Below are 26,556 nucleotides of genomic sequence, written 5' to 3' on the forward strand. Positions count from 1 at the left end.
GCGGACTCCTTAAGGACAGGGAAGCCTCATGAAACATTAAACATCGTTTTTATTCCCAGCACCTACCATTGTGCCCCCCTTATAATAGACAGTAATGGTATAGTGAATGAATGAACAAATGAATGAGTTGAGAAATCCAGAATAATACATCACAAGCTACAGCGAATTTTTCTTGCTAGTGCTCAGGACAGGTGAAATGAATCATAACAGGTTGGTGTCTGTGAAAAGCTGACAGAGATGTGAGAGGTCCCACCCCGAGGCCAACAAAGACTCTGCAGCTCTGGCAGAACCACTAAGCTCTCAGCTCCTAGTCATCACATCTTTTTCCCTTAACCCTGCCAAGTCAACCAGATGAGGAGTGTCTTCAGGGTGGGTCTGTTGCCCCTCTTTGCCCATGCCGTCATTTGCTGTAGGAGTGAGGCAAGCCCATATGCCTTTAAGAACTGAGTAGGACAATGGAGATGATGCCAATAATCAGCCCAACCACTTCCAGTGACCGTCTGGGCTGCTGGTCCCATGCCAGCACTCGCAGCTGGGCAGGCAATTTGCATCAGCAATTTTATCAGCGTTGACTGTGGCAACCATGAGCGTGCAGAGAAAGCTGACCATCAGCAGCATGGGGAGAGGGCCTGGGTGCTCACGCACCAGTCAGCACACAGCTCCAGGAAGGAAAGGGGTTGCAGTGGGGGGCCTGCAGGAAGCTCACTCTGTGAGAGTAAGCCTGCAAAACTCAGTGCGCAGGCACCAGCCACTCAGTGAAAGTAAAGAAACCCTGCTGATGAGACTCTGGACACCCGCTGAGTCCCAGAGCCATTTCCTGGCTCCATCCCTAAGCCCCCCAAAGGACCCTGCTTGACTACAGAGCGCCCCCATGCCATGCTGGCATATGAACATGGGGAATCCTGGAATGAGAGAGTCTTTGAGCTTTCAGGGACCTCCATGACCACCTTGTCCAGTTTCTCCGTTTGTGTGGAGACAATCCAAGCAAGACAAGGAGGGCTTGGGCAATCAGAAGGTTTTGGAGCTCAGGCCTGCCAACCCTCATTTCATTCAGACTGGTCCACTGTCACCTGTTTCAGATATGGTGCTTCTACGTAAACACTTATTTGAAGACTGAAAAAAAAAGCATTTGAAAACCATTAAACTTCTCCAACCACTCATCTTTCAGATGAGGAGACTGAGGTCCAGCAGTGTCCATAAATTATTCATTACCTCCTCAGTCAATCATTATTCACCCAGTCATTCACTTGGAGGGTGGTGAAGGCAGGGAGAACCAGCCAGTGCAAGGGCCCCTCATGTCCTGCCTGGCCTTTGCTTTTCCTACCTCTGGTAACTGACTGTGCTGCCAAAGTAACACTCCGTGCTCTCTCACCTGGGCATAGGAATGCCCTCTGGCTCGGGGAGCCAAGAAAGAAGCACAGGTATTCATACCTGACCTTAGGACAGGTTGTAACACAGCTATCTTTTCTGCAAAATCAACAAGTGGGGGACCAGGCATGGTGGCTCACACCTGTAGTCCCAGCACTTTGGGAGGCCAAGGTGGACGGGTCACCTGAGGTCAGGAGTTTGAGACCAGCCTGGCCAACAAGGCAAAATCCCATCTCTACTAAAAATATAAAAATTAGCCAGGCCTGGTGGCGTGCACCTGTAATCCTAGCTACTCGGGAGGCTGAGACAGGAGAATCGCTTGAACCTGGGGGGTGGAGGTTGCAGTGACCCGAGATTGTGCCACTGCACTCCAGCCTGGGTGACAGAGCGAGGCTCCATCTGAAAAAAAAAAAAAGGGCAGGGGGAAATGTTCATCAGAAACATCATGTGGCCTTATTCCTGGTTGCTATTTCATGACCAGACATAGCTAGAAGTCATACAGCTCTTGTTTCCCTATTTTACAAATGCATCAAAAAAATCAACAGAATATGAATATCAGTTTATTGACAGAAATCAAGAATTTGGTGGCTTCTGACTCTTCACATGATTCTGAAATAATATCTATGATAACTCTCATTGGGCATCTGCTGTCACCAAGTATTCGGTGCTAAGCACATTATGTATAAGTATACAAAATTTCATGTAATGCTTACGTCAGCCTCATAAAGTAGAGTCTATGATTCCCATACAGGTGAGAAAATTAAGGTTCAGAGCAGTCAAGTAGACTAAAGCTACTTGGCAGGTCATTGCAGAACCAGGGCTCAGAATCGCTGAAGTTCTGAAGCACTGTGCTGCTCTGCCCCGATTCAAGTTCAATTCCAGCTAAAAAGCCCAATAATCACTGGGAAGTTTCAGTCATTGAATACAAAATCACCAAAAGATTTGACTATATAGGTTTTCTTTTTCCTTTTTTTCTAAGTTACTTGGATTTTGAAATAGCTATAGGATTCTGAGTAGATATTTTGCTGTCAAAACAACACATCCATAAAGCATTTTAAACTTCTCTTATACTCTCTAGAAATTAGGTATTTTGTTCAATTTCAATAAGACACACCCTGGCCAGGTGCAATGGCTCACGCCTGTAATCCCAACACTTTGGGAGGTCAAGCCAGGCAGATCATGAGGTCAGGAGTTTAAGACTAGCCTGGCCAACATGGTGAAACTCCTGTCTCTACTAAAGATACAAAAAATTAGCCTGGCATGGTAGCACGCACCTGTAATCCCTGCTACTTGGGAGGCTGAGGCAGGGGAATCACTTGAACCCAGGAAGCAGAGGTTGCAGTAAGCGAAGATCGCACCATTGCACTCCAGCTTGGGCAACAAGAGCAAAACTCCGTCTACAAAAAAAAAAAAAAAAAGGCCCTAAGCAACTCCACCCTGCCTCTAAGTGGGCCCCCTTGGAAGGCATGGAACCAGAGCACCATTTAGTCAATAATTGCTGCTATGTGCTAATGGTGCCCTGGTGGCCTCCAGAATTGACTGCAGCTTCCAAAAGTGCCCAGCATGCAACCGGAAAGTGCTGTGGATCTTTGCAGAACCCAGCTCGATGGAAATCACTGAAAACAATTGCCTTTAGTGGCACTGTTATGTAACCACTGAGCATTCCCTGCATTCAGCTTTGCACATCTCACATAGCAGGTATGTGACGAGTGTGAAGGTATGTGGGGAATGGGTGTGTTCTTTTTTCTGCGCTATCTGCTTCCCCGGTGGAAGGAGGCCATGGTGAGGATGAGGTACACTTGCCTTTAGTTAAACAAGTTCTTTTTGGAAGGAGTACCTAAGGTCATAGCTGTGCTCCTGGGAAGGGGAGGCCAGGAGGCATCTAAAATGAGGTCTTACTGATGAAGACCCCCAGGTACTTGACAAAGAGTGTTTCCAACAAAAACAACTCTCAATACCATTTTTAAACTGAACTTGCACACTTCTATTTGTTTGGATGTGGAGAGAGAAAAGAAGAAATCCACGTGGTGGGTAAAGCACCTGGGTCCACAGCCGAAATCCCGGGTTTAGTCTGTTTCATTATACAAAATTGGGCCATTTACCTGAGTTCCAGGCTCCACATATAAAACACAGACATAATATTACTCACCCATGTCACTGGGCTGCTGGGGGACTCTACTAGGACAACAGAGGCAAAGCTCTGATATAAGCTCTTTGCAAATGTAAGAAGTGGTCCTTATGTCACCCAGTTTAGGGCAGTGGTTGAGAGCAGACACATTCTGATCCCTCGAATCTGAATCCTATCTTTGGCCCATCTGGAAGTGGGACAAGTTTCTTAAACCTTTGTGCCTGGGTTTCCTATCTGGGGAAGAATAAATTAACAGATGCAAGGACCCTGAACAGTCCGGTCGGAGACTGCTCCAGTCCTTGGCACCGTCCTGCATTCTGTGGGTCCCAACAGTGTGGTGACACCAGGAAGCCGACCAGCCATCCAACCAGGGTGTGGTCCTCTGGCTGAGACTCTCTATCCCACGTCTGGGCACCCATGCCACCAGCTGGCCTTGAATTCCAGGGATGCGGGAGGACAATGAGCATGAACGAAACGTGCTGAGTGGAGTTGAGAACGTAAAGGAAGAAGGGGACGATGAGGACCTCTCCTGGGGAGATTAGGGCTGCCAAGTCCTAAGACACAGGCTCAGGGTCTGCAGGAAGGTCGGCTTGTCGGATCATCTCTGTGCGCTGACTTCTCTTTGCTCCCCAGGGCCTCTACCCACTGCCCTTGCTCAACAGCACCCTGGACGACGGGAAGGCCACCCTGACCCCTTCCAACACGCCACTGGGGCGCAACCTCTCGACTCACCAGACCTACCCCGTGGTGGCAGGTATAACGCCCGGAGCCTCCCTGGCAGGTGGAGGGCGGGGGCCTGAAGAGCTTGGCTGGCTGTCAGGCGGGAGGTGTGTGGGGCCCTGGCCTGGAGAGGAGAGGTGGGCTGTGCTGGCTGGGCCTCAAGGCGGGTCAGGGGGGTCGCGCCTCCAGTCCCAGGCCGCTCCTGGGTCTCCACGCTCCCTCCCGTGGGAGAGGCGGGCACACACACTCCTTCCCGCTCTCTCCATTTTCACTGCAGAAGCACAGCAGGGAGGTCTAGCTTCTCTCTCCCCTCCTTGCCACACCTCGTGGGCCCTGGCTCCCCGGCCCAGACTCTGAGAGCAGCTGGGCCTGCCTGCCCCGCGCCCCGCCCGCGCCCTCCACATCTCATGGCTTGGTTTGTGCATGTTCCCGCCCCGTCATCTCACACCCCTCTCTCCTTGTTGTCTTCCCTCCCTCCGGCAGATCCTCATTCACCCTTCGCCATAAAGCAGGAAACCCCCGAGGTGTCCAGTTCTAGCTCCACCCCTTCCTCTTTATCTAGCTCCGCCTTTTTGGATCTGCAGCAAGTCGGCTCCGGGGTCCCAGCCGGTGCCTCGGTCCCGCCCTTCAATGCCTTTCCCCATGCTGCCTCCGTGTACGGGCAGTTCACGGGCCAGGCCCTCCTCTCAGGTACGACAGGGAAGTCCCGGGGCCGTGCAGCTATTGCGGTGGGCGGGAGGGGGGTCCTCAGGGCAAACTGCCAGCCCCCTCTCTGGCCTCAATCTCATCCACCACCGCCCTGTTCCCTAATTCCTCCGGCAACTTTTGGAGGCGCCAACATGCTCGGAAGGGGCGGATGCTGCAGGGGTGCCAGGAAGTGGGATACACCACCCCAAGACCCCATGGAAAAGCAGGAACCCTAAGGCCGGGAGCCGGGTGCTGTAACATAGCAACTTGGCCTTGGTAAATGCATAAATACATAGAAGGAAAAATGAACATTTTGGAGGGAAAAAGGAATTGGCTTTTGGAGCCAATTTCTGGATCAAATTTCTAAAAAGGCCAAGGGTCAGTCCCAGTTGTGTTTCCATGATGCAGCTATCTTCATTCCTAGCTTAACAGCATCACCGGGAGGACAGTCAGACATCTGTTAAACATGATAAATTCAGTGATTCAACAACTTGAGAGGAGTGGGGGACCTCCCATCAGGAACCTCAACTGCCTCAAAATATTTAAAGCTGGAAGCACCGACCGGGCGCGGTGGCTCACGCCTGTAATTCCAGCAGTTTGGGAGGCCGAGGCAGGTGGATCACAAGGTCAAGAGTTCAAGACCAGCCTGGCCAAGATGATGAAACCCCATCTCTACTAAAATACAAAAAATTAGGGGGGTGTGGTGGCAGACACCTGTAATCCCAGCTACTGGGGAGGCCGAGGCAGGAGAATTGCTTGAACCCAGGAGACATAGGTTGCAGTGAGCTGAGGTGGCGCCATGGCACTCCAGCCTGGGTGACAGAGCAAGACTCCATCTCAAAAAAGAAAAAAACAAATAAATAAAAATAAGTAAATCTGGAAGCACCTGAGGGAGCCTCTAGAGCAAACCTCTTATGCTGATGAGGAACCTGGCCCAGGGAGGAGAAGGTCCCTGCCAAGGTCTCTGGGCAGGAGCACCATCTGCAGCTGCTTGAGGCCTGGGCCTGCACTGCATGAGTCAGACCTCAAGGGAAGCTGGGTCCTCCCGGCAGAAGGACCTTCGCTCATCCAGCCAGGGCCTGAGGAATGGCTGAGAGTCAAGCGCTTGGCTTGGGTTGGAGAGGGCCTGAGATGCAGTGAAAGTGGGAAGCAGAGACCCATATGGTCTTCAGATACCTCAAGGGCTTCCACAGGGATAGGACTATTTTAGATGTGGGCCCAGTGGGGGCCCAGGACCAAGGAAGGAAGCCAGCTAGCTCTCAGTTCAGCATTGGAGGAATCTCTTTAATATCGGCACTGTCTCCAAGGAGTGTGGGTATTTAGTGACAGAGTCCCACACCCTCCTACCCTGACGACCTTGAAATGCTGGAGCAGAGACCAGTGCGTGGGTGGAGTGTGGGAGACCTGTCACAGAGGCAGCCCAGAGTCAGACAGTCCATCTGGACCAGTGGTTTCAAATTTGGGCCTCTCAATGCTCTCTTGAAATGAAGCCTTTTACAGAAGACATGTATGCTCACCAGACTTTTAGAAGGGGTCCCTGCCCCTAGAAAGGCCTTGGACTTCGAAACCAGAGGATTAAGACTTCTACAAGCCCAGAGTAACCACAGGGTCATGTGATAAAAGTCCCTGGACCCTTTTTTTTTTTTTTTGAGATGGAATCTCACTCTGTTGCCCAGGTTGGAGTGCAGTGGCGCGATCTCAGCTCACTGCAACCTCCGCCTCCTGGGTTCAAGTGATTCTCCTGCCTCAGCCTCCCGAGTAGCTAGAACTACAAATGGGCGCCACTACACCCGGCTAATTTTTGTATTTTCAGTAGAGATGGGGTTTCACCATGTTAGCCAGAATGGTCTCGATCTCCTGACCTTGGTCCACCCACCTTGGCCTCCCAAAGTGCTGGGGTTACAGGTGTGAGCCACCGCACCCGGCCCACGGACCCTTTTTTATAACTGGCTCTACATTTTCTTTCTGGCTGGCACCCAGGGTTTGTTTTTTTTTCCCTCCGTACATCCCTGCACCTAATGTGAGAAGTTTTCTTAGAAGAGAGGGACATCTAGTGTGTGGGCAGAGAGATGCTGTTTAAGGGTCTAAAGCGAGGAATAAAATGTTGACTTGGAGTTCAAGAACTCAAGAGGGTGAAGGCCGCAGAGATGGGTCGTTTGTTTTGACCAAAGTGATGAAAAGAGCAAAACCTGTGAGCTGAGTAAAATTATGTCAGCCAGAGAAAATGGGATGCAGGGTAGGGAGGGGAATGAGAGGAGAGTGGAGAGGAAGGGAGGGGAAGGGAAGGGAGGGGAGGGGAGGGGGTGAGGAGAAGAGGTTCATGTCAGTCACAGGGAGTTCCGCAAGCCTGCATGTCTTCTGAGAATGGCAGGCTAGGGCTGGGGGCGGTCATGGGGCAGGCAAGGGGTGAGGGTGTGGTGGTACCCATGATGATGGGGAGCAGGTGCTGTGGAAGCCGCGGAGAAGCTTGGCAAGACCAGCTGAAGGAGAGGGAAGGATGTAGGGCAGCTGGAAATGGATAGATGTATCAGAGTGCAGACATAGGCTGTGGTGTAAAGTGTAACTGGAACAGCCCAGGGCAAACTCCCTGCTCCCAAAGCCCCTACACTTTGTCCCCTCCCTGTCATCCTGTTAGCATCCCCTGTCAACATGCAGTCAATCAGAGGTGACGCCTCCAACTACTGTCAGCTGTTAATTTAGTGGACATGCCCACTCTCCAGGCCAACTGCAGGACTGAGAGGTCACCCAACCCATGGGACAAAACAGCTGGCAGCAGACACCAGGTAGTCATGTAGGGATCAGGCAGCCAAATATGCAGCACCGGCGTATCTTTCAGGCTGGTGGCCCCCAATGCAGGCCCAGATGATGCTGAAGTGCAGGTGTGAGCACTTTGAAGGTTGCTGGCTGGTCACAGGGCCCCCTAGCCCAAGGGTTGACAATTCAGCACAGAGGCAGAGGCTCTGAAAAGAGTGAGGAGTGCTAGGCTTGGAGGATCTGGGGTCCAGGCAAATGGCCAAGAGTAGGAAGCAAGTCAGAAAGCAGCTCAGGCACAAGGGAGGGGATGGCTGGTGTCCATGCTGAGCTCGGGGTGTTGGCCTGGAGCTCCTTACAGACTGTCCACCTGAGGCCTCTGGTCAAGACTGGATCTCCATACCTAACACGTGGCTGAGCCATGGTGAGAGAGCTGGGAGGACATGACGGGGGGCGGTGGGGAAGGTTAGGAAGGGAATGGTTCCAGGAGCGCAGGAGGCTGCAGACCTTCCCAAGAAGAGGTGAATTTGAAAGAAAGAGAAGGAACCTGGGCCCGATGGCTCACACCTGTAATCCCAGCACTTTGGGAGGCCAAGGTGGGTGGATCACCTGAGGTCGGGAGTTCGAGACCAGCCTGACCAAAATGGAGAAATCCCATCTCTACTAAAAATACAAAATTAGCCAGGCGTGGTGGCACATGCCTATAATCCCAGCTACTCGGGAGGCTGAGGCAGGAGAATTGCTTAAACCCAGGAGGCGGAGGTTGCGGTGAGCCGAGATTGTGCCATTGCACTCCAGCCTGGGCAACAAGAGCAAAACTCCGTCTCAAAAAAGAAAAAAATAATAAAGAAAAGAAAGAGAAGGAAGTTGAGGCCACATTATTCCTAGGTAATGCTGCAGACCAGGAGAGAGGAGAGAGGACACAGTGAGTTTTCATTCCATAATCAGCTCAGCTTTAACCCGCGTGAATCTTCCACATGCCTCTGAGTGACTCCCAAGGACCCTCGTTGCCGCCTCCTGCAACTCCTTCACCTACTTCATAGCGTTTTTCTCTGGGTCACTTATTTCCGCCTGGTGGCTCTGATAGTGTGATTTCCAAGGTGACTATCCTTCTGAGTCTCAGCTCATCCCCAGTCACCCAAGAAAGAAGAAACAGCAAGGTTTGGGGAATAGCAAGAGTGCCCCTAACATTGCTGCCAGTTCCCTTTGGAAGCCCCAGTCTGGAGTCCCAACACACTGGCCAAGATAGCAATGTCGAGGCCGTCCTGGTCCCAGCTGCTCTGGGACTGACTCCAGCTCAGCTCAAAGGAAAGCTGTGAGTTAGGTTTTATCATCAAAGAGTCCATTCCCCTCCTCCATCCTTTTGTACAAAATTATATTTAGTTCTGCCAAAGAGATTTCTGAGTTGCCATAAATTCTCCTTGCTATCAGAACGAGATAAGGAATTGAAAAGGGGTTACATGGAGGGCAGACTTCAAAGGGGGAAAATAAAATAGTCTGAAATCACCTCTACCCTCTGAATTCCTCCAGGCAATAGCTTTATGATTCTGGCCTCTACCAATATTTAGAATATTTACCAATATTTCAAGGTGTGGGGGGAGCTAGAGTTTTCCTAGAGAACCCCACTCCAGGGCCAGTCAACATGGGCCTATGCTTTCTGTCAACTTCTTAAAAATAGGACCACATTGGAAAGAAATTTGGGTGTAGAGGAGATGGAATTCATAGCGAGGATAGTTTTATGATGAAGAGTCTTAAAAACAGAGAAGTAGATAAGAGGGCATGGTTAGGCCGTGATGGAGTTTCCACCCCACAGCTTCTGTGGTTTTGTTTCTAAGAAGGCTTGCAAGCTTCTTGGCTTTTTGGAAGAAACTATGCATTTAAGCAATTGGAGCTAAGAGTTTTGTAGGGCTGTTGGGAGAGTTTATTGTGCCATAGTCTGGGTGAGAGCCATGCTGAAGAAAGTCTTAGCAGTCTTTCCAGGAAGACCAGCTTTCATGGCAGGAAGCCTCAGGCGTCTGTTCTGATGTCCGATTCAGAAGCCTCTACCCCATTGGGACGACATTAGGTGACTGAGGGGAGATGAAGATTAAAAATCTTAGAGTACAGGGGAGTGAGACTGATGAATTCCATTTATAAGATCAATGTAGGGGCTAGTTCTCATGCGGTGGAGCCCCGTGGGAGCACCTCTGGACCATATTAAGCTGTGTTGTAAGGGGAGTATATGCCCTGGAACTCTGCCTGCTACTCTGCCAGGCTCGAGAGGCAGCAGGTTCAGGTAACAGAACGAGAAGGAACAGGATGAAGGCAGGGGGAAGGGGAGTGCGGGGCCACAGGCTGCCAGGCCAGAAGCAGCCCTGCAGGGCACGAGGCTAGCACCAGCAAACAGGTGACCTGAGAGTCAAGACCACCTCCCACTGCTCCCCACCCCGATCATGGCAGACACAGGCTGCCTCAGAATCCTTCTCAACACTGGGTGCCAGGAAGTCCCTACCAGCCAATCAGGTAGTCAGGTGAATCCAGTTTACAAGCTGAAATCTAAACTAGTTCCTTATGTGACAGGCAGGAAGACGTGGTTCAGAGAATTAAGTGGCTGTCTTTCATCCAGGGTCCAGCCTGGATCTGGAGTTCCCTTTCTGTCTCTCTCATGGAGGAAGAAGTAGGGAGGGAAGAGAAAAGAAGGAAGCAGGCCTGAATCCGCCACCACCCTCTTCCATCACTCCCTCCCTCACCACCTGTCCCTGTTCTGTGCTCCTCCTGCTCTCACAGACTTCCTGTCACTCCTTCCCTCTTGCCTAGCCGGTGCTTCATCTGAGGGCCAAGGGGGCTGAGTTTGAGGGTCGATTGTGTTGTATTCTTCTTCAAAGAAAGCTCAGATTTTATCTCAGTATAGCTTCTGCATATTTCTCCCTCTGCATCTAAATATCTTAAAATTCTCTTTTCCCTTCCTGTGTTTCCAGCCCTTCATTTGTCCCCTTGATGACCTTGTGTCACGTGAACTGAACACACCTGTAGAATTCTAGTGGGTTTCACCCCATTTGGTCCGGTGCCAAGCACAGCTGGACACTGCAGGAAAAGTCAAACAAATTAGAAGGTGGTGTTCAGGTTTACCAAAACATTCGCACGGTTTTAAACAATGAACACTGATGGCTCTTTATTCTGTAGGAGTTCACTGGCATATAACCATTTCTAGAATGTGTCCATTGTGCTAATCAATGTCCCCCTGTAGCATGAAACCATGGCTCTGAATTATACAGATAACCTCATAGAAATTGTAATAAGGTGCCTACAGTTATATTTTTTTTCCCATTTTGCATATGAAGAAACTGACACTGGGGCACATACTAGGCTTATCTAAGGGCACTCAGAAAACTAGCCACAGAAGCAGTATAAGGACTCCAGGCCCTCTGATTCCCAGGCCCTGCCCTCTAGAGGAAGGGAAGAAGTTGTGTGTGCCTGGTTTTTGTTCATTGACCCCTTGGGCTTGGCTCCAAATGCCTATCCCAGCCTATGTCCCTTCTTGATTTAGTGCCTGGCCTTGCTAATTTAGCATCCTGGCTTTCTGCTATATACCCAAGTGCTTAGAAAAGTGTCTAGAACATAGTATTTACTCAATAAGTATTTAGTGAATGAACACTGTCTTTGGGGAATCTCCAGAAAGAGAGATAAGGAGGAGGTAGTCACTGCAGTATTGGCAACTTACAGGATTTCATGGGGCCTTCCTTCCCTTCTGTCATGACCAGGTACCCCTTGAAGGGGCTGAGGTATGAAGGACCTGGGGGGGACTGATGGGTGGATAGTTGGACAAGCAGTGCCATAGAGGAGATGAATTTGGTAAGTTGGTTAACAGGGCTCACAGGTGGCCCACACAGGTCCTGGGAGGAAAAAGCAGCCCCCAAAATGGAAGAGGCAGAAGGCATTTGGGTAAAACAGTCATAGTCCAACACAATGGTTCTTAGCCAGCAGCGATTTTGCCCCTACTACCTCCTGCTGAGGACATATGGCAATGTCTGGAGGCATTTTTGTTGTCACACTGGGTGAAAACTGCTGCTGGTGTCTACTGGATGGAGGCCAGAAATGCTGCTAAACATCCTGCAATGCACAGGACAGCCTCCTGCAGCAAAGAATTGTGCAGCCTAACATGCCAATGTTGCTGAGACTGAGAAACTCTGTAAACATCACCAAGAACTAGGAAGAGCAAATAACTCATTATTCCAACTGGAGCATTTTGAGAATGAAATGGGCATTATTAACAAATATGCTGGGATACTGGTCATCACCTGGGTACACCTTGGCAAACCAGGGTGTATTGTCACCTTGCCAAGAATCTTGGGGTGAAGGAGAATCTGATTGGGGCCTGCAGGACACAGGAGCGATAGAAGAGGGGCAGGGGCAAGGGATCATGTTTATGTTCATTGTTATATGCAGTAGATGGGGAGATGCTCGCCAGGTCAGGTGGGGCCTCCAAAATGGGAAAGTGATTTCTCGATGTAGAGGAGAAGCAGAGCCGGGAAATGAGGTCTTTACAGAGCTGATTTGGTATCACCAAGGTGGGGGTATGACCCACAAGCTATAGATAAACAGAGAGATTGGTGTCTGTTTTGCTAAAAATGGTTCTTTTCAAAATAGAATGGACAGATATGTGGCTTGTGGTCATGTAAAAGCTAAATATCTCCGCCACATCTCCTTCTAGGTTGGGGTTAGCCAATCGGTTTCCTGTACCTGGCAACTCTGATAGATTGCATCCACTTGGAAGGCCCCCTCTACTCAGGGGGAAATGGTATAGTGGTTGATTAGCAATGTCTGTCACAGGCCCCCCAAAAAATAGTGATGAGTTAGTGGCCCACATACATGCCATCCCTTCATAGGGTCTTACTCTTGGTATCCTCAGAGCCGGGAATGAAAGGGATGAGCTGTGAGTCAAGTGGCCTCAAATGTATTTATGGAGGCCAGCTATACCCACTGCTCTGCTGGCTGCTGTTGGGGGTAACAAAGAACAGAAGACATAACCTCAGCCTCCAATACCAGGACATTCTTGTGGATTAATAAGATAACAATCACGTAAACAAAACCACTGGAGAACAGGGAACAGTGTGAGACTGCAGTAACAAGTGCTCCCTGCATGGTGGAGCCTCTGTCCTGCAGAAGACCAGACAGAGGTGAAAAGAACTTGGGCTCAGATGAGGAGTGGGGGCAGGAGGAAGTGGGTTTGGAGAATGGCTGTAGAGAGGGTGGGAATGGCATGGAGGAAGACAGCCTCAGGAGAGTGAGATGATACATATGGGAGCCCCCATGGTCCAACTGACGACTCTTTGCTGTATTTTTCCAGGGCGAGAGATGGTGGGGCCCACGCTGCCCGGATACCCACCCCACATCCCCACCAGCGGACAGGGCAGCTATGCCTCCTCTGCCATCGCAGGCATGGTGGCAGGTAAGGAGAGGGCCAGCAGGAAGGGGAGCACTGCAAAGAGGAAGTATTGGAGCAAGGTGGGACACAAGGGGCAAGAGGCATACTGTGCCCTATTCATAGACTTCCTAAAGGGCATTGAAGGATGGATCAAAGAGGGCATCTCCTTGTAAATGCCTGGAGACGATGTCCCAGTGCAGTCCTGACTCCCTATTTAACTTGCCCCAGCTCGGCCTCCTTCTTCCCAGGCCTGCTATATTACCCTCCATGATGAAAGGGAAGGGCTGAGACAGGTCTGTGTTCAAATCCAAGCTCCACCACTTCTTCCAGTGAATCAGTGAGCATAAATGGAGAGCACTCTAAGGGCCCCAAAACACTGTGAGTGGAAGATGAACCCTACCCTCAAGCAGTGCTGGTCTCCCAGTGATTTAACTCTGATGAATCCCAGTTTGCCCGTTCTGTAAAATCTGAATCTGAAGAGTATTGATGATGATGATGATGATGACGATGACGATGATGATGATGAAATATATGCTTCACATCTCTCTCTCAAGCCTGCATGGATAGGACCCGGGTTCTAGGTACTCTAAGAGTACTATAGAGGATGAAATGAGCCTGGAGTAGCTCTCCATCCTCATTTGGACTGCTCTGGAACCTGCCTGCCAGTCATTTGGGTTTCTTTGTCTGCCAGTCATCATCCAATGATGATTCAAGGTGACAAGGTCTGGACAAATGAAGATAATGGGAGTTTCCTTGGGCAAGTCTCAATTTTTTAGGAGCCATGTAGGGAAGACTTTGGGATGGATGAGACATAATTGAGCCATTGTCACTGGTCAAAAAGGCCTGGGACCTGGAGTTTCTGGAAAGAGCTCTGAACACAAGGCATCTGTGACCCCCATGCCAGCCCTAGGCCAGCCTCTCTGGCTGTGACCCCAGAGACTTGGCATATTTACCTAGGCCTGCTTCCCTTCCTTGCCGGCAGGAGTTAATCTTTGCCAGCCACCCACTCTGGGCACCCTATGCAGAGGCAGGTGGGCTGGGATCTCCTGGGCAGAGGGAAGGGAGGGAGAGAAAGAGGGAGGGAGAAAGGCTCTGTGCTCCCTGGGAACCTGCTGAGCTGGCACTTGTTGCTGCCTGGTTACCGTGGCGATGTGCTTAATGCAGCGTTGAAAATACAGAATACTGACTCCTCTCTCTCTCCTGGCCCCGGACTCCCTCCCTCCCTCCCTTCCTCTTCTGGAGCGTGAAATGAGATTGGTCAAGATAAAAAAGGAAAAGATTCGGTTATTTTTTTAAGAGTGTGGATAATGGGGCCTCTCAATCAAAATCCCAGGCTCCAGTCGGCTCCCCCCATTCCCCTTCCAACCCCTCCACCTTCCCCTGCCGCCTGCTTAGAGGAGGAGGAAGAAACATAAAGCACAAGGCTTTTCTCTTAATTATGAATCATTCCCTGAGGGCAGGCCCAGGGCAAGGGGTTCCTGGGGCCCAGAGTCTGACCTGTGAGGTCTCTAGAAGGCTTGAGCCTCTCATCAAAGTCCCCCAGGTTGTTTCCAGAAAGAATCCTGAGTGGGTTCTGAGAAAAAGAAAAAAAATAGCACAACTAGGACACTGACTGCAAGTGAAATCCACAAAGGAGGGACCTTGCCCTACACAGCTGGGCTCCCAGTGAGTTCCATGAAAATCAGTTTTAGAAAATGCAATACTATTTAAATGAATCACTTAGTTCCTAGGAATGGCACTGTGCAAATGAATTCTTAAGGAAATTTTTTTGTGGAAAAATTCTATGTCCGTCTCTTACCACTGCTTGCAATCTCCCAGTTGATTGAATGGGGACTCCTGCAATTAAAGTGAATAAACTTTCATCGAACACCTACTACATTCATGTTAGGTACATGATAAATGCTTAAAGCAAGGCATGCCAAAGACATTCATCCATCAATTGTGAAAGGAAGGAAGTGATCACTTATTATGTACTTTTGCATGTCTAGCCATTCAAATATGTATAACTTTATTTCTAATTTTACCCTGACCATAAGACTAAGAGGCTAATACTATCCCAGTTTTATGGATAAGGAAACTGAAGCAAAAGCAAAGTGGTGTGCTCAGGGTCATAATCATACTAAGTGGCTGAGTTATGCAAACACGGATTTTTCCATTTCAAGTCTAAGGCTCTTTCCTCTACACCATACTGCCTCCTACCATACCAGAAATAAAGACACAGGCTGCAAGAGAGGAGCACAGGAAAAGGGCTAGGACAGATTTCCCTTGTCTATTCACCTTCTGTTTCTGTTTTATTTTATTTTATTTTATTTTATTTTATTTTATTTTATATTTTATTTTATTTTATATTTTATTTTATTTTATTTTATTTTATTTTATTTTTTGTTCTGACTCCATTAACAGTCAATGATTCTCAACGCAGAACCAGCAGCTCCAGACACATGGATCCATCCAGTCATCTATCTTTCCACTCATTCATCTTCCCGTACATTTTTCCACGCATCCATGCATTTTCCCATCTATCCTTCCATCTTTCATCATCCATCCCGTCATCCTCCACCTTTCCACCAATCCTTCCATCTTTCCATCCATCTTTCTTTCTTTTTTTTTTTTTTTTGGAGACGGAGTCTTGCTCTGTTGCCCAGGCTGCAGTGTAGTGGTGTGATCTTAGCTCACTGCAACCTCTGCCTCCCGGGTTCAAGCGATTCTCCTGCCTCAGCCTCCCCACTAGCTGTCACTACAGGGACCCACCACCACACCTGGCTAATTTTTATATTTTTGGTAGAGACGGAGTTTCACCATGTTGGCCAGGCTGGTCTCGAACTCCTGGCCTCAGGCAATCTGCCCGCCTTGGCCCCCCGAAGTGTTGGGATTACAGGTGCGAGTCACCGTGCCCGGTCCCTCCATCCATCTTTTAATTCATCTGTCTTTCCAGTTATCTATCATCCATCTTTCCATCCATCCATCTTTCCATCCATCCATCTTTCCATCCATCCATCCTTTTATTTTTCCATCCATATTCATTCATCCATTCATCTTTTCATAGAACTATCCTTTAATCTGTCTTTCCATCCATCCTTTCTTCATCCATTCTTCCACCCATCCCTCCTCTCCTAGATCCATCTTTTCATCCCCTTTTCAATCTATTCCTCCATTCATCTATCCATCTTTCTATATATACATCCTTTTATCTGTCCATCTTTCCATCCATCTTGTCACCCGTCCGTCCTTTCATCATCAATCCTTCCACCATTCACACTTTCATTCATCCTTCCATCCTTCCATCCATTTACCACTTTTTCACTTAACAAATACTGGTTGAAGGTCTACTGTATAGGATGCTGGGGATACAGCAGTGAATAAGTCAGATTCCTTTATTCCTGGAGCTTATAACCTAATGGTGAAGACAAATGGACAATAAATAAGTCAATGAATGAACATAATAATTTATTGTCTGTGAAGACAATAAAATGGGATGATGTAATAAAGAGCCACAGGGAGAGGAGATAACTACTTTAGATTGGGCTGTCAGGGGAGGCCTCTCTGAGAAGGTGTTCAAAGTGACCATTCAAGTGATAAACTGGGGCAGACCATCCCTGGACCAAAGAACAGCAAGGGCAAAGGGCCTAAGGCAGGAACTAGTTTAGCATGGTAGCACAAAATTGTAGTGGCTGGGTCGAGTTTTAAAAGGCTACTCTGATTTCTAGGAAAATGAATTGTACATAGTCAAGAGAGAAAGCACAAAGACCAGTTAGGGGACAGTTGCAGTAGTTCTTGCAAGAGATGACAGTGGCTTGAGTTAGGGAATTAGCAGTGAAGGAGGGAAAAAGAGACCCTGAAAATATATTTTGGTTGCAAAGCCAGCAAACCTTGCTGGTAGATTGGCTGTTGGGATGAGAAAATAGAGGAAACAAGGATCATTTGTAGGTTTGGGGCATGGATGATGGTGGCAAGTATATATATGGGAGACCAGGAGGGGAAGTGATGTAGTAGATGGCAAGTGGAAATCAAGAGTTTTTTGGGCCGTGTTATGATTGAGATGCCTACTAAATGTCCAGTTTTAATAAGTCAGCAGGTACATCATGTGTGTCTGAAGCCAGGAAAGAATCCTGACTAGAGTATAAATTTCAGCCATTGCACAAAGCTGTCATTTAATGACAAGACTACTAGAAACCAAGCCTGGGGTTCTTCAACAATTTAGAGCTCTAACAGAGAAGGAACAGCAAGAAGAATGAGTAGGAAAGACAACTGAGTTACAAAGCAAACAGAAGACTGGGCATCACAAACCCAAAGGCATGGAGACAGGGATGAGCTAAAAGGTCAAGGGAATTGAGTATATAGAAGTGACCATTGGTATGATGGAGTTAGAGACTGTGGGGACTTGAGGGGATCAGAGTTGGCCTGATAGGAAGGGATAAGAAGGTGAAGGCAGAGACCATGGGGCAGAGAAAGGCACTGGTAGCTAGAGAGGAATGTGGGGATAGGAAGAGGATTTTTTAAAGACAGAAGATAGCAGAATATGTTTGCAGGGTGAAGGGAGAGACTGATGAAACAGAAAACGGGATCATTGGAGCGGCCAAATCCTTGGAAAGGTGAGTAGGGTGGGATGCAGAGCAAAGAGGCAGGGTTGGCCTTTCATTGGGGCAGAGACGTTTCATCTGCTGTGACTGCAAGCAGGTAGGCACATCTGATGATGGGAAGATGCCACACCCAGGTGTGTACCACCTACCGAGCTCCATCCCCTGCCCCAGGTTCCATGTGACTGAGGTACTCGGTAAATGGTAGTTAAATACATAAATAAGTGGGTGAGTGAGTGAATGCATGAATGAGTGACAAAATGAGAGGGTAAACACATCATGTTTTCCACCTCTCTCCCTTGTCCTCTAGAGCTCACTGTGTTTGCCATTGGGAAGGGTGTGGTAAAAGGTGAGAGGGCCCTTGCTGTGTGGCCAGTAGAGAATCGGCTGAAACCCGGGAGACCTGAGTTAAACAGGAGGCAGTTGGCACTGGGAGATGCAAGAGAGAGTACCATTGTGGAAGGACGGGGCCAGGGTTCTAGTTCCGGCTTTCACTGAACATGTGGCCTTGGCCAAATGTGTTTACTTCCCTATGTCACAGCTGTGTTATCTGTTAAATAGATGTTTAGAGTAGATTATTTCTTAGTTTTTCATCTGTTAGATGTTTCGATTAGATTATTTCTTAGGGTTTTTTTTCTTTGCTTTTTTACTTCTTTACCCCCTTCCTTTTTTTACCCATGTTTTTTGCTTGATTTATGTTAGACTTAGTCTCTGCCCCTAAGGAACTTTCTTACTGTGTTCTTAGTCCATCATTGACTTCCTAGACAAGGAAAGGATCCAGTAGCCTTTCTCTGCTTTAGGCTTCTCCTCTTCATCTCTCTTCTTCCTGTATAAATGCCTACTTGTCTGGCAATAAAGCAGCTCCCACTAACCTCAACCCAGGCCTTAAGACTGGTTGGATGACTGATTTAAGCCTCCATTGAGCTTTATTTTCGCACCTGTTTAATGGGAAAATAATAAAAGCTTACATTTATTGAGCACTCCCTATATATTTGAAGCATGGTGCTAAGCATTTAATACGTATTTTCTCATTTAATTCTCATTAAACCAAATGAGATAGGGATAATTATTTGGCCCATTTTACAGATAAGGAAACCAAGGTTCACCTGTAAGTCACTCACTCAGAGAGGCTAAGTGACTTGTCCAAGGTTACATAACCAGGAAATGGGAAGTAAGGATTTGACTCTAGACAGGTCAGCTCCAGAGTCAGGGAGTTTCGAGCAACCCCTCCAAAGAGTCTGGGGAAGGAGACTCAGAACCACGTAGCTCCCAATCGTAGGTGAGTTTCTGAAAGGCTGGGTGGACATTCATTGAGTCTCAGGGTTGGCAGGAATCTAGCTTTGTAAATGGAATTATCGCATAAGTGAATAAAGGGATTATCTGCAATTTGGAATCAAGAGCCCTAAGGTCGAGTTCTACTCTGACATTTAACAACAGTGTGATTTGAGGCAAACTGCTTAATCATGCTGCACTCCAGTTTCCTTTTCTATAAATTGGTAGTATCCATGAGTACCTCATGGGGTAGTCTTGAGAATAAAAGATCATAATGTATGGGAAAGTACTTTACAAACTTTAAGCTCTTTACCAAGCACCAGTAGTAGCTGTGGTGATCACTTTGACTTTGTTTTTGTTATGTAAGGGAATTCTTAAGTAATTTCTTCGGTAAATAATTCCTTTGGAAAAGTCAAGAATCCATTAACAGAAGGAGGTGATCTGATTTACTTTGTGTAAATTTATACGTTGAGTTTGCTTAAAGTGGCAGACTCAGGATGGAACAACAAACTACTCCAAGTCCCAGGACACAGCTTCCTGAGGGTGTGTGCCCTCTGGGGCTCTCCCTCCTCTCCCATCCTTAACCCTCACACCTCCCCTCAGCCCCCCATGCACACAAACACACACACTCATACCTAGGGAGGCTAAAAGGTTCATATATATGGATGTCCTCTTTGGCCCCTAACCCCATACCCCTGCTGTGGGGCCCTCCCAGAAGAGCCCTTCTCCAGAAGGTCCAGGCAGCAGAAGGAGCAGTTAGTCCCTGGGCCCTACAGTCATAGCACAGTTTCCCAGCTCCACCAAACCCTCCAGCTCTGGGAGCTTCCGCAGATCCCAGAGGCTCAGTTTCTTCATCTGGAAAATGGGGGTAGTTATAACATCTACCTTCTGGGCCTCCTGGGAGGGCTGTAGTATGTCAAGCCAGTGCCTCCAGTACCTACGGAAAAGGACACTGCCCCAAATTATCCAGACCGATGGGTTCCAAAAGGGATGACAGAGGGACCTTCTGAGCTCTATTGTCCCTGCTGTGGCTCCAACTGTCTCCCCCACCATTCCTAAGCTTGCCCATTGCCAGCCCTGCAGACCTTACCACACCCCAGCCCTGCATTGATGCCCTTCACCTCACAGGCCTCTCCCCTGTGTGCCTCCAACAGGAAGTGAATACTCTGGCAATGCCTATGGCCACACCCCCTACTCCTCCTACAGCGAGGCCTGGCGCTTCCCCAACTCCAGCTTGCTGAGTAAGTCCCTGGGGCTGTCCAGGCCTCTGCTGGGCAGGATGGATGGAGTGGTGGGGGGCAAGGGTGGTTCAAAGGTTACCTGAAAGCTGGGAGTCCTCAGATTATACAGAGGGCCTGGGAGATGGTGCTGTTTGTGATGGAAGAAGGCAGCAGGAGGTCAGTGTACCTGGTTGTTTGGGGAAAGAGGGCAGAAGTCCAGAGGCTTCCAGGCATTCGTTTCCCTCCTGCTTCTCAAGCCCATGTCTTTTAAATCTTTGTTTTGTGTAAGATTCAGGGCTCAGGCCTTGAAGGGGAGGACAAGGGAGGACTTGAGAAAAGCCTAAGACAGGACCTCCTGCCTCCACGGCTTACAGTCCCACAGTGCAGACACTGACGCAGGGCACCCGCCAGAATGTAACTGCCCTCCTTCCTGGGAGCCAGTTTCAAGAATGCCATCCTGTTGCCCCCATTAACCATCTAAGTGGCTCAGAAATACTCATGATTCAGCACCAAACGCTTAAACAGAAATCTTTTGTTCCACCACATTCCCCATATTTAGCCTGAGATGAAGACAGTATTCAGGGTCAAGGTCCAGAGAGTGAGCTTCAGCGAGCTTCCAGGCTTCTCTTCACCCCTCTCTTGTCCTGGGGTCCTGAACTGGGAAGAGAAGCTTTTCAGCAAAGCAAAACTCCACCAATGGGGGGACTTGAGGGATCCCACTAGAGCCTCCCTGAGTGGTGGCCTTGGGGGTATCAGAGCAAACCGGAGCCAGACAGAAGCAGTGATCCAAGGATGGCCAACCCCACAGGCACCATTGCAGGCTAGGAACCATCCATTCCCCAAGACCCCCTCTCCTCCCATTACCTCTTTGTATTCCAGAAATAACTTGAAAGGTGGCAGACCTGGGCCCTGTTTGCCAGATGAGTTCAACTCCAACCCACCTTTCCATTCAATTTAGCCAGAAAAGACGAGGGCAGTGAGACATGCCAGGGTTCAGGCACCTTCCCACTGAGCCTCCCCAGGCTGCCCATCCTGCAGGTGTGCAGAGCCTCACCTTAAGGGCCGTCAAGCCCAGATCCCCTTTGACCCCTCAGCAGTCTAATCTCCCTGGGTCTTAAGAAAGAAGACTCTCTGTCCTGGCACTGTTTGGGCAAGGCTAGGGAGGATCCCGATGACCTCTCAGTGCACTTGATTCTTTGGGGTTCCACATGCAATTGTTTTCTATTGCCCTCTCCCTATTGCAACGAGGGTGTTGAAGGTCAAAGCAGTCATAGGGGGAAGGGGCAAGAAGCCACTGTTCTCATTCTGGCCAGAAACTCAAAGGTGAGGCCAGAGAAGGAGGAAATAGGGCTGGAGAGGAGTTAATCTTTGATGATCAGATAGGCCAGAGAAATGAATGATTAACTTGTGTTGTCTTAAAGGTCAGCAGATGCAGGGAAGGCTGTGGTGCAATTTTCCTTTCTGACCAGCAGTGTTGTTGTTATTTTTTTTTAATGTGTCCAGGTTCCCCGTATTATTACAGTTCCACATCAAGGCCGAGCGCACCTCCCACCACTGCCACGGCCTTTGACCATCTGTAGTTGCCATGGGGACGGTGGGAGCGACTGAGCAACAGGAGGACTCAGCCTGGGACAGGCCCCAGAGAGTCACACAAAGGAATCTTTATTTATTACATGAAAAATAACCACAAGTCCAGCATTGCGGCACACTCCCTGTGTGGTTAATTTAATGAACCATGAAAGACAGGATGACCTTGGAGAAGGCCAAACTGTCCTCCAAGACTCCTTAATGAGGGGCAGGAGTCCCAGGGAAAGAGAACCATGCCATGCTGAAAAAGACAAAATTGAAGAAGAAATGTAGCCCCCAGCCGGTACCCACCAAAGGAGAGAAGAAGCAATAGCCGAGGAACTTGGGGGGATGGCGAATGGTTCCTGCCCGGGCCCAAGGGGTGCACAGGGCACCTCCGTGGCTCCATTATTAACACAACTCTAGCAATTATGGACCATAAGCACTTCCCTCCAGCCCACAAGTCACAGCCTGGTGCCGAGGCTCTCCTCACCAGCCACCCAGGGAGTCACCTCCCTCAGCCTCCCGCCTGCCCCACACGGAGGCTCTGGCTGTCCTCTTTCTCCACTCCATTTGCTTGGCTCTTTCTACACCTCCCTCTTGGGCATGGGCTGAGGGCTGGAGCGAGTCCCTCAGAAATTCCACCAGGCTGTCAGCTGACCTCTTTTGCCTGCTGCTGTGAAGGTACAGCACCACCCCAGGTCCTCCTGCAGTGCGGCATCCCCTTGGCAGCTGCCGTCAGCCAGGCCAGCCCCAGGGAGCTTAAAACAGACATTCCACAGGGCCTGGGCCCCTGGGAGGTGAGGTGTGGTGTGCGGCTTCACCCAGGGCAGAACAAGGCAGAATCGCAGGAAACCCGCTTCCCCTTCCTGACAGCTCCTGCCAAGCCAAATGTGCTTCCTGCAGCTCACGCCCACCAGCTACTGAAGGGACCCAAGGCACCCCCTGAAGCCAGCGATAGAGGGTCCCTCTCTGCTCCCCAGCAGCTCCTGCCCCCAAGGCCTGACTGTATATACTGTAAATGAAACTTTGTTTGGGTCAAGCTTCCTTCTTTCCACCCCCCAGACTTTGGCCTCTGAGTGAAATGTCTCTCTTTGCCATGTGGGGCTTCTCTCCTTGATGCTTCTTTCTTTTTTTAAAGACAACCTGCCATTACCACATGACTCAATAAACCATTGCTCTTCATCTCAGGCTTTGGGGTTGGCTGGAGAAGGAGGCACCCCGGGGCTGGGCTTTCTCCCAAGAACATCAGAGCTGAGTAGCCGACAAACTCACATTGGGGCCGTGGGCTGGAAGGGACCATCTGATGCCCCAGAGCTCTGGCTTGGCCTTCTCCCTCTGCCTTTAATTCACGTTGAACGCTGGGTACCTCACTCATCCCAAGTTCTTCAACACTGAGCAAATTCAAGAATAGCACAGTATTGAGCCAACCATAAACTCCCCACAAGGAGTTGCTGTTGTTATTAACAGGAAGCCAGAGAATCAGCAGGGTGGGTTAGTGAGGGATCCGGGAATAGCTGTGACTGGAGCCTGCATAAACAGCTCTGAAGGGAGAGAGAAGACTGGGCTCTCTTGTGTGCCAAGCACAGTATGGAAGGCTTCATATAAGTTAAGCTGAAATTAGCCCTGTTTTACATACAGCTTCATTTTACATATGAGGAAACTGAGGCTTTGAAAAAAATGAGATGTCTTGCCCAAGATGAGAAGTAGTAGATTCAACCAAGTCCTCTTACTCTAAGCCCAACGCTTTTACCCAAAACCCCAGAGTCCTCTCATCAGGGATGCCAAATGGTTCTAGACCCAGTGGAGGTTCTGGAGCTGCCACTGGGGATTTAATTTCTTTTGATTTGCTAAAGATTTGACCTGACTGAATGGAGAGGTAGAGTGTAGTGGGGCCAGGACAAGGTGAGGGAGGCTGTAGAGACTTAGGACTTTAGGCCAACCACCTCCAGGAAATTTGGGAAATGCAATGTGACAGCTCGGGCTCTGCACTCCAGGGGGCTGTCTGGTGTCCACATGGACCTTCTCCATGTGAGACACAGCTGGAACAAGGGGGCAGGGGCCTGCAGCTGGGATGCCCAGGTGAATATGGGCAGCTGGACAAACAACACTGGGATTGAGTCAGATAGAAGGGGCCCAAGGACTCCAGGGCTGGGAGGACAGAGGCTGGGAGAGAGGGCTCTTACCTCCTTAGGCCTCCCAAAGAGCGGTTAGGGATGCTGCCATGGATGGCATGGCAGGGGGAACCCTCCTGGAAGAAAATCCATCTCTTCTGAAGGGATCTGAGATGCGGCTGGTTTTTCAATGGCAGAACTTCCCTCTGCAGCGCGACTCCGAATCCATGACATCTGAGAGTCTTCCTGACCACAAACCTCTGGGATCCCGAGTGCTCCCTACCCAAGAATCACTTTGAGCACAGCATCCCAAGGAACCCATAGAGCGATCCCTTGCATTCACAGCCACAGCCCCTCTGGGGACACTCTGTACCCCCGGCAGACCCTTTCCAACTCACAACCAATAAAGGGGCTTGGGCTGTGCTTTGGCTAAGGTGACCGTGGTTTAAGACTCGCCTTTCTTTCCCGGAGGTGAGCTGGGCTTGCCAGGAACCTCTGCTCAGAGCGGGTGTCTGTTGACTGTGGGATGTGTTCCCCATGTAGCGGGCCTTGGCTAGTACCCATCCAATATTCTGCCCATGGTCAAACCATGGGTCCCCTTTTCGGGCTCAGAAAATAAGGCCATTTATGTATTGGGCGAAAGAAAGACAATTCGACGTGCCCCAGCATTTGGGGTGGTGTTGGGAGGAGTCAGGCTGGCACATGGGGGGACGCAATGAAGAAGGGTGTGATGACAAGGACAGGGAGGACACGCAGGGGGCTTTGAGGGTTGGCCGAGGGGCCACTTTCACCTGGGGTAGGGAGGGCGGCTTCTGTGAGTGGTCGCAGGTGAAGGGGGGTTGCTTTATGGTGCAGGGGAGCCAGGGGTTCTCTGTGGGTGGTATGTGTGTTTGTAGGAGAATTGGGGATGAGGATGGACCCAAAGCATTGCTGAGGCATTGAGAGCACCGAGGGCCTATCCCTTCCCCCTGGAATAATCCCTTTCACTGCTCATGTAGAGAGACCACCTGAGCTTCCCAGGCAGTTTACTCTTAACTTCTCCCTGATCCATTACCCTCACTCCTCTTCCTCCTCAGGTTCTAGCACAGGCCAGGCCAGCCCAGGGTGCTAGGAGCTTGCAGGAAATTCATGTGGACCAACCAACCCTGGCAGGTCAGTGGGTTTCTTGCTGGGAAAGGGGGCAGCTGGAACCCTGCCTGGGGCCCACCAGATGAACAGAATTGCTGTGACCCCGTAACCTCTACCACAAAGTTCCAGGACTAGAGACAGCAGAACTGGGAGTCCTCACCTACAAAGCCAGCCCCCAGGCTAGTTCCAACCCCTCCCCTTGTCACATCATCTCTTACTTCTCCAATATCCTTGCCATGAGTTGTGAGACTAAGAAACATGTATCTTCTGCCCTCTGTGTGCCAAACACACACTCAAAAACACACACTCAACCCTGGTGACAACTTCAGGCAAGAGAGTTAGCGAAACCTACTGGAAGTGGAAGCAGGAGCCTCCAAATAGAAACAGAAAGACAGACAGGTTGAGGCTGTTGCTAAGATCTCCCCTCTCCCACCTGCCCTCACCATCCTCCCACTTCCACCACCCAAAATACACACAACTTTCCCATCCATATCAACATGAGGCTTCCTGGCCAGGCACTGTGGCTCACGCCTGTAATCCTAGCACTTTGGGAGGCTGAGGCGGGTGGATCATGAGGTCAGGAGTTTGAGACCAGCCTGGCCAACATGGTGAAACCCCGTCTCTACTAAAAACACAAAAATTAGCCAGGCATGTTGGCGCATGCCTGTAATCCCAGCTACTCAAGAGGCTGAGGCAGGAGAATCACTTGAACCCTGGAGACGGAGGTTGCAGTGAGCTGAGATCGCACCACTGCGCTCTAGCCTGGGTGACAGAGCAAAACTCTATCTCAAAAAAAACCAAAAACAAAACAAAAACCCATGAGGCTTCTTTAAGATAATTCACACTTCCTTGTCCTCTGGGGGTGGGCACCAGAGGAAGGGGACTGCAGACCTCAACGCCATTATTACTGGGCCTGGGCGTCAGCATCAGCCCTGTCAATCAGGACTGAGGGAGGCCGCGAGGAGGGAGGGATTGAGCTCCCTCCTAGGCAGCTCCTGCACCCACAGCTTAACAGCATCTCTGTCCTGCCTCAGCCTCAGAAGTGATAATAACCCTCTACACAGGCTTAGTTTCTTTTTCCATACAAAGCCCATTCACATCCATTTACATCTCTGATTCTGAATATTGGCCCCCTTTTATTTTGCACTTGGGGAATCTGAGACCAAGAGATAACTTGACTTTTTCAAGGTCATTCAGCGAGTCAGCAGAGGAGCAGGGACCACAGCCTTACCCCTAATCCAAGGCCTAGTGTGCATCCTATTGTCAGGCCTCAGATATCTGGACATGGCCAGGCTTCTGAGAGATGTCAGACACCCTTTGCTTTGCAGGGAGGGGCGGCAGAAGTCACTTGGCCAGTTGGGGCACAGTGACTTCTGCTGCCCCTCCCTGCAAAGCGTGACTGGACGCAAGGCCCAGAGCTCAACTGAAGAAGCACTGGGGCCAGGCAGATTTGTGCCAGGCTGATCTCAGACTTCCCTCCATCCTTGGCCCTAAATCTCCCTTCAGGGTGCCCTTTGGCAGCCCCTCTCTAACCTTTAAGGTCATAAAGCCTTCCGTGTTCCATAAAGGAGCTGGTGGCTCCTCTGCCCCAGGCTGCTGTGCTACCTTCTGACGCCAAGTG

The 26,556-nt window shown here is 49.7% G+C and overlaps 1 protein-coding gene across 1 annotated transcript in view; it reads left to right on the forward strand.

The window, feature by feature from the left end:
* Positions 1-24,605, forward strand: part of PAX8 (paired box 8) — a 38,543-nt gene extending 13,938 nt beyond the window's left edge. Inside the window, exons 8-12 of the mRNA XM_055108369.2 lie at positions 4,130-4,250; positions 4,700-4,906; positions 12,981-13,082; positions 20,062-20,148; positions 21,631-24,605. Coding sequence (XP_054964344.1) covers positions 4,130-4,250; positions 4,700-4,906; positions 12,981-13,082; positions 20,062-20,148; positions 21,631-21,707 — 594 coding nt within the window. The 3' untranslated portion in view covers positions 21,708-24,605. The remainder of the gene's footprint in view (positions 1-4,129; positions 4,251-4,699; positions 4,907-12,980; positions 13,083-20,061; positions 20,149-21,630) is intronic.
* Positions 24,606-26,556: the final 1,951 nt, after the last annotated feature.

The sequence above is a fragment of the Pan paniscus genome, chromosome 12 (genome assembly GCF_029289425.2).
Source record: "Pan paniscus chromosome 12, NHGRI_mPanPan1-v2.0_pri, whole genome shotgun sequence".
NCBI classification, from domain to species: domain Eukaryota; kingdom Metazoa; phylum Chordata; class Mammalia; order Primates; family Hominidae; genus Pan; species Pan paniscus.